At 36.4% G+C, this 7935-nt stretch overlaps 1 protein-coding gene across 2 annotated transcripts in view; it reads right to left on the minus strand.

Annotated features, from left to right (window-relative positions):
• Nucleotides 1-7586, minus strand: part of GABRG2 (gamma-aminobutyric acid type A receptor subunit gamma2) — a 107239-nt gene extending 99653 nt beyond the window's left edge. The window contains exon 1 of one of the 2 annotated variants that reach the window (XM_044230090.1): nucleotides 7046-7586. In XM_044230090.1, coding sequence (XP_044086025.1) covers nucleotides 7046-7152 — 107 coding nt within the window. In that variant the 5' untranslated portion in view covers nucleotides 7153-7586. The remainder of the gene's footprint in view (nucleotides 1-7045) is intronic. The other variant, XM_044230100.1, reaches the window with a different exon arrangement.
• Nucleotides 7587-7935: the final 349 nt, after the last annotated feature.

The raw sequence follows: 7935 nt of genomic DNA on the forward strand, positions 1-7935 counted from the left end.
GTCATACTTTCATTTAGTACAAATGTGAAAGGCTGCCAAAAGGAGGCAGAACTTTCTAGAGAAGGCTAAAAACCAGTCTGGGTTCATTTTCCTTCGCCTACCTTGTAGCCATATAATAGAAGTTTAAGATTCAAAGAGAGAGGCATTCTTGTATAAGAAGTTAATTGGCCTATGAGTAGAAAGAGCTGCGCAATTTCTTGTCCCCTCCTCCCACAGAGATACTTGCACCACCTCTAGCTCAAGGCAATTAAAAAAGGAAGTCAAGAAACCCACTCATAGATGTCTACTATGATGGAAAACTAACAAGGGCAAAGGCTATCTCTACCACAAATAGAAAACTTGAGTACCAGCTTCTTACTGCTCTGGGAACACCAAGTGGATAGAGAACTCTTAGGTAAATATGCCCTGAATTCTCTGTAATCTGAGTGGTCCAAATGACTACTCAAGCCTGATTATTTCCTGAAAAAGTCTAAAGGTAACAGGTAGGTTTGAATAACCCTAATAGTGAATCAGAGTGAGAAAGACCTTCACTTCCAGAATCTGACAGACAGTTTTGCTGAGTCCATCCCTCAATCCATTCATTCTTCCTTCCTTCCCTCCCTCTCCTAAGCTAAATGGAGGTAAAACAAACAGTCATGTTGGAATCATCTTTAAAAACTGTCTATTTCTAGAAAGAGATAATGCTGGCAGAGAAGCGGGGTGGATGTATTTTGGAGTGGAGCTGAAGGGGTGTCATCTGACATCAGCCATCATATAGCATAACTCATGTCCCGGAATAGTGCGATGCTTGAGGCCCCCAAAAGTGGAAAGGAGAAAGACGGTTATCTTCAGGGAACCCATCCAACACCCCCATGAAAGAACAACTCAGCATTTAGGTATCTGTCACCCAGAGAACACAATTTAAGATGTTTCTGCTCCTTTAATTATCTTCTCTCCCTCCACTCCAATCTCACAAAAAGTCAAGAATTTAAGAGAGAAGGGGGACGCCTGGGTGGCTCAGTTGGTTGGACGACTGCCTTCGGCTCAGGGCGTGATCCTGGAGTCCCGGGATCGAGTCCCACATCGGGCTCCCAGCTCCATGGGGAGTCTGCTTCGCTCTCTGACCTTCTCCTCGCTCATGCTCTCTCTCACTGTCTCTCTCTCTCAAATAAATAAATAAAATCTTAAAAAAAAAAAAAAAAAAGAATTTAAGAGAGAAGGAAAGGTCTAACAAAAAAAGTGAAGAAATCGTATCAGACTAAAGAAATCTTAGGTTAAGTTTGATCAGAGAATAGAAGAAAAAGCAAAACAAAACTCAATGGGAGACTGAAAGATGAATTTAGAGGAGAATTTAATGCTTCAAAATGAGATTATTCTAAACTTTAAAATGAATAGAAAATTTATGGGATTTACCTTAGATATTGTCCAGGTATGGGGAAAAGAGATTCAACAGCAGATGAGCTTTGAAGAGAAATATAAGTTCTAGACAATACCTACCTATGTATGCTCAGTACTTAGTGTGTTCAATAAATCTGTTACTGGGAAATTCGAGCAGATATTAAGTATCCTCTAATAAAAGATATGAAATCTACAAAGCTCTACAAAAATCCTTAGAAAAAATTAAAGATGCAATTGAAGGAGCTATACTAAATATTAAAGTAGAAATAATAGAAATAAATACTAAAGTAGAAATAATAATTATAATAAAGTATAATAATAATAAAGTAGAAATATTAAAGTAGAATAATAGTAGAACTACTTCAATATTTGGATAGCTCTGTCTTCAATATTTATTTTTTTAAAGATTTCATTTATTTATTTTAGAGAAAGACTCAGAAGAGGCGCAGGCATGTGCGCGCATACACACACACACACACACACACACACACGGGAGCAGGGACAGCTCAGAGTTGGAAGAGAGGAACAGGAACAGGCAGACTCTGCACTGAGTGTGGAGCCTGATGTGGGGCTTAATCTCCTGATCCTGAAATAATGACCTGAGCCAAAATCGAGAGTTTGAGGCTTACCTGACTGAGGCACCCAGGCACTGCTATCTGCAATATATAAATATTTACACTTGATATTTTTAATCACCTCAATCATATAAGCAACTGCTTGATTAACTTTGGCATTCAGTAACAACCAAAGTGCATATGCTTTAATGTTAAAGGAATGTGAAGTTACAACTAGAAATCGGGGCTTCATTTTCTTCTGAGAATATTTGTATGCACATTCTTATCTCTCTAGTCTCATGAGTCTGATAAGGAAGATAGTATGATAGCCATAGGAAATGAGATATGGAGAAAATAAGGCACTAGTTCAAGTCTTCTTGAATATTAGTTGTAGAACAGGATTAAGACTCCCCTATTCAAATTCCTAGGGCAATAATCCAAATTACACAAGTATAACCAGCCCTCTTCTTTCCAAAGGTAAGAAAATACTTGGATTGTTTTGAGATATAAAAGGCCTCTCCAGTTGACTTTACTGGGAGAGTTATTTGCTATTCATTTCTCCCATTTTCTAGAGAATAAATAACCTTTAAAAGAAAATAAAAAGCCTTATTTAAGTTACACATTAATGGCTCAGAGTAAAAATAAAATTAAACTCCCAATCATATTAATCCCTATAATATTATTATAACAGTGCAAAATATGGTAATAATTCTATATCATTATAAAAATCATTGTATAACTCTATAAAGTGCAATGTAAACATTAAATTTATATTACACACTCCACCCATTAATAAGGAAAACTATATGAATACCAAATAACTTAATAATGGGGAAAACAAGAATGTTTTTTAAAGCAAAAATCCTTTATAATAATTGAAACCCTGCCATGAACTCAAGTTTGGTTGTAGAACCAAAGTCTATGTAGTGAGACAAAAATATATACCTGTTCCCCTTCAACCACAAGTATGTGTCCTTCCAGCAAAGCCTATTTAAACTGTGAAAATCCTGTCTTGGAATGACTAGGAATTGTGACAGTGACAAGAAGCCATAGCCCTACTATCATATTTAAATAAAGGTAAAGTCAGTCTTAATTTCTACTTGAAAAATTCTTGATATGGAAGCAGATTTTCAAGTATGTAGAACAAAGACCTCAATCATTAAATATTCCATAATTCAATTATTATGAGAAGATTATTCTAAATAAAGCCTATGATATCAGAGAGACATTTATGTAACTATTTAAATTAAAAGTCAATTCTTAAATTCCTGCTTACAATCTAAATGTTTTGTCTGGAGGATGGTGGGCAGCTGGATTCTGAGAAATACTGGGTGATAATATTTCTTTTTTTTTTCCCCTCCCCAGGTAAATGTTTGCCTCAGGGTAGATTATTAGAAATGGTGTATTTACAACCAAGCAATTAAGTATGCTGAGGAAATTATTTTTTTCTAGATAAAGCCAAGTGGCGCATTTAGAAAGATAGGACAAAGTAAGGTTGTATATAGAGACTAATTCTGTTAACTAATTCTGTTAAAGTGAAGAATCACAATGTCCCCTCTACATGAAGGATCATAACCTGTTTAAAGTTAAAAATGATGAGAAAAGTGGTTATGGGATAAAAAAAACTTCAACAACTCACAAAAAAGTCTCCTAAAGCATTTTAGGAGTTCAGGCAACAGCAAGAACAGAAAATATTTTTGAATCTTTAACTTATTTTTTTTTTAATTCAGTTGTTAGTACTTCAAAGTTAGGGTTACATTAAGGATCAAAAAGTCCATCAAATTCATCTCCACTCAACCTATCCTTGAAAATAAATTCATTGTTATAAAAATCTTATTTTATTCCAATAGAAATAACAATGTATTCTACCACTTAGTTCCAATTTATTCTAAAAATCTTTCTGTTGTATTTCCATTTCTTCCTGTTAGTGTATTTTTACTATAAGACAGAATGTAGTTGCATTGAAAGAGTTTATAAGATTGTGAAATTTGTTTTAAAACCCACATGTATGAGTAGTTGTACATAGACTGTACGTAGTTTGTGAATATAATTACACACTTTCATACGTATACGCATATTTTATTTTTTCAGCCAATAGTTACCTCACACATGAGTTGCATTTATTAAAATTCTTTATAGGTATTCCCTATGCTTTGTGGTTTGTATAATATGCCCAATGCCTTTCAAATAAAACATTCTATATGTGAAATTGACTCATTATGCTCAGTTGAATAATAAAGTAGCAATAATCAAAGCATTACATTTATAATGTAAATATTAAATATGGTGGTAAATAAACTTTTGAAATCAGCAAAGTAAATACCACTTTTCTTCAATATGTGGTCTAAGGTACTTGTTGAAAATAAATATTACTGAGTTCCATCCCAGACATAATGATTCAGAATTTTTCAATGTATGGTTCAGGAATCTCCATTTTAGCAAGTTTTCTAGGTAATTCTTTCGATAGCACTATATACAAGATTCAGGACAGTTTATATAACCTTGAGGTTGAGAAATTAACATTCTACACATAAGAAGAGATACTAGCTATTAACATCCTCACCTCAATGCTTTATATCCTTCCTTTACTTTTGTATAAGCACAATATAATAAATTTAATCAATTTAATAAAGAAAAAAGCTTATTCTTTGCAATTATGGAAATGAATAAGTCAGTAAAATGTTTGGTTTTTTTTAATTCCTCTTCAACTTTCTAGGTGCTTCTACTTCCACTATTTACCCAAAAAGTCTCTTTTAATTTGGCTCCCAGTATCCCACATTTTCACAGATGATTTTTGTCCTTCTTTAGAATCAGCTTTAGACATCAAAGCTTCTATTTCCATCCAGCCCTATTCAGCCACTCAAATGGCTTTTTTTTTTAAATGGGGTTGCAGCAAACTGAAACTCTGATCACATTCTCTGCACTAAACTGCAATGACTCCATTCCCTCTCATTACTGACAAAATGTGAAAATCCTATTGGAGAGTTTACATGACACATAGTTCCCATTCTTCAGAGCTATTTATAAAATCATCTAAGCTAGTATGCAAAGAATTAAACATTAAAATTTACCACTAAGTTTTACTTTTTATATAATAATTGGAAAAGAAAAGTCAGAGCTGTGGCAATGAAAAGACATCTTAAACATGATACCATCATGAATAATAATAAAATTACATATTTTTCATAAAACAAGGCCATCAGAGATAAATAATAATGTATTCATCTAGTTAGTTAAAACCTGTTTACTAAGATAGACATGAATAGGAGGAAAGACCTATTTCCCTGTCTTGTCTAAATTTCAATCCACAGGTTTCATAAATGCTAGGAATGTAAGAATGATTTTCTATCCATAAACAACTACCAACTCTGTAACTTCTGAAACAAATTAAGAGCTATACCTAACATTAGACAGAAAAACATATGTGCAAATTTTAAATAGAAAAAAAATGTTTTTTCAGGATTCCACTCAAATGTATTGCACATGAAACATTTCCAGTAAAAGGCTGTCTCCACTTTTGAGAAAGCCACCTCATCTCATACTCTTAATGAAAACATTCTATTTTAAAGTAAAGGGAAAAGGTATGAAAAGTGCTGAAAGAATTAAGCAGACCCTGTCTCTGTTTAAAAACTCAAAAAAAAAAAAAAAAAAGCTTTCACACCTTATTTTCTCTGAGTCTCTTCTTAATCGGAAATCTGCATCTCCCATTACCTACCCTAGAGAATGGAGGACCAAAGAAGTGAACTCAAAATATTTTGATAAAATAATAGCTTAACTCCTCTCCCTTTTATCTCTTTTTGTTACAACTACTACATAAGAGTGTCAACTCCCATGAACACCTTAGGGCAAGGGCTTGATTTCTTCTATAGATATTTTTTTCTCTTATTTGCGGGGAGGGCAGTATGAGAGTAATTCTTATAGAGTTTACTTCAAAATGACAGTATGGAAAAAAAGCAAGAAATGTAAATAATCAACCTCTAACTTGCCTTTGGTCCTGGCTGGACATCCTGAGGGAATGTGTATGAGTAGCGTCAGGGGCTGTTAGGTGTGTAGATAAATAATGCTTTTAGGTGGAGGAATATTCCCTGATACGTTTGGTGCAATAAAGTTCAAGAAAATTAAGGTGCAAAACACTTCAGAGCACACACTGGCTCAGGGTTTGGGGGAATTCATCTCCCCTCTTCCCATCTTTTCCATTTAGTGCAGCAAGGCTTTAAGGCATCAGTGCCTAACTTGACAATTTTGGCTTAACATTCACCTGGTTCAGCTTATTTTTTTCAACACTGCAGCAAGACCAAGTGTTTTCTAATCATATATCCTCCCTATGCATTCATCAACTAAATTCTCCACCCCGTGCCCCCTCCCATCTTCAAGGAGGCGGTAGGGAAATCAGAACAGGGCTCCCAGAGGTCATTAGTACTCCTTGGCTCCTTTGGCCTTCCATCTGTACTACAGGGATGTCCTATATAGAATTAGATATCCTATGGGGCTAGATAAGCCGCTTTCCTTTTGGCCCTAAGTGGGACTGCTGTCCCTGGTGCTGAACCATGTTTGCCCATCAGGGAATCTGCTGCCAGGTCAATGGGGCTGAATAGAAATTCTGGCTGACTGATTTTAAAGAATGCTCAGGTACAGAAACAAGCAATACTTTGGTGAACAGGAACAGAACCCCTCCCCCCCCATACACACACACACACACACACACACACACATCTCCTGGGTATTCTCCAGGATCCCGTTTGCAGTTTTCTCCTCCAGACCCCCACCCAAAACGCCTCCAACATGGCCTCAAATGCCGGCTTATATCAGCACAGCCCACCTCAATATCAGATTGCAGTATTATGAAAATGCTACCCCCCAAACACAAAGTCTTTATGACGTTAGCTTTTCTACTCTAAAACAAAACAAATAAAATCTAATTAATTAATAAATAAACCAAAGTGACCTTCTTCTTTCCTCTCTCGATCTTCTACCCTGTATTTTCACATTCCCCTAAATTATAACCCCATATCCTAGAACAGGGTTTAAAATCGGGGTGGTCTTCCTAGTTCCACATCCCCACCCCCTCCCCCACCCCTCCGGAACAAAACAACGCTGAAAACAGCACATCTTACCCAGGGTAGAGCGATAGCAGGAGCAGAATCCACACCGTCATTTTCTGTGAAAATACAGGAGTCGAGTAGTCTGAGCTTCCTGTGCTCCATATATTTGTCGAACTCATCGGGTTTTTTTTTTTTTTCCTCCTCTGCCTCTAGTCTCTTGGTTTCAGAAGAATCCCTCCCCTTTGTATTATTATTATGCTTATGATCTGATGGTGGCTCCCCCCACCTGCCTCTAGTAGGTCCAGACAGTGGGGAGCTGTATTGCCATCAGCTTTGGGAATTAATATTCAGGGGGCAGAAATAAGATCGGCACAAACGCTTGCAGATACCATCAAAGCGTCAGCTCTGGGAGCGGCTTCCAAGTCTGGGGGAATAATGTATTTGAGGCAGGGGGAGGGTAAGGGAGAGACGCACACCGAGACAAATAAGGGAGAGAGATGCGCGCACACTCTACACATACTCATGCCCCTCACACTCTCACATACTTCCCCAGGTCCATCATTTTAGGTCTGTTTATTTGTTTGCTCTGTTTTGATTTCTTTTCTTTTCTTTTTCTTTTTTTTTTTTTTTCTTCCTTTTTCTTTTAGAGTGGGAAGGCAGGGCTAGGGCTGTGTGTGTGTGTTTAAAAGAATTTTTTAAAAAGATCAAAGAGTCTCTGCGCGGTTAACTATCACGCAGATTAACTCTGAGGTCAAAGTGGAAGAGATGCTCGCTGCTGCAGCACGAATTAACACATGCGTGGTGTCTTCCAACGCTTTTAAACTCCTTACTGCACACACAAGCATGGAAGGACTGACTTACATGGGGACAAGAGATGCCTTAACAACCCAGTAAATTGTATCACCAATGACAGAAGGTTTTGTCTCATCAGATCTGCCAAGAATCCTTATTAAAATCATGCA

Source organism: Neovison vison, chromosome 1 (genome assembly GCF_020171115.1).
Source record: "Neovison vison isolate M4711 chromosome 1, ASM_NN_V1, whole genome shotgun sequence".
In the NCBI taxonomy this organism is placed as follows: domain Eukaryota; kingdom Metazoa; phylum Chordata; class Mammalia; order Carnivora; family Mustelidae; genus Neogale; species Neogale vison.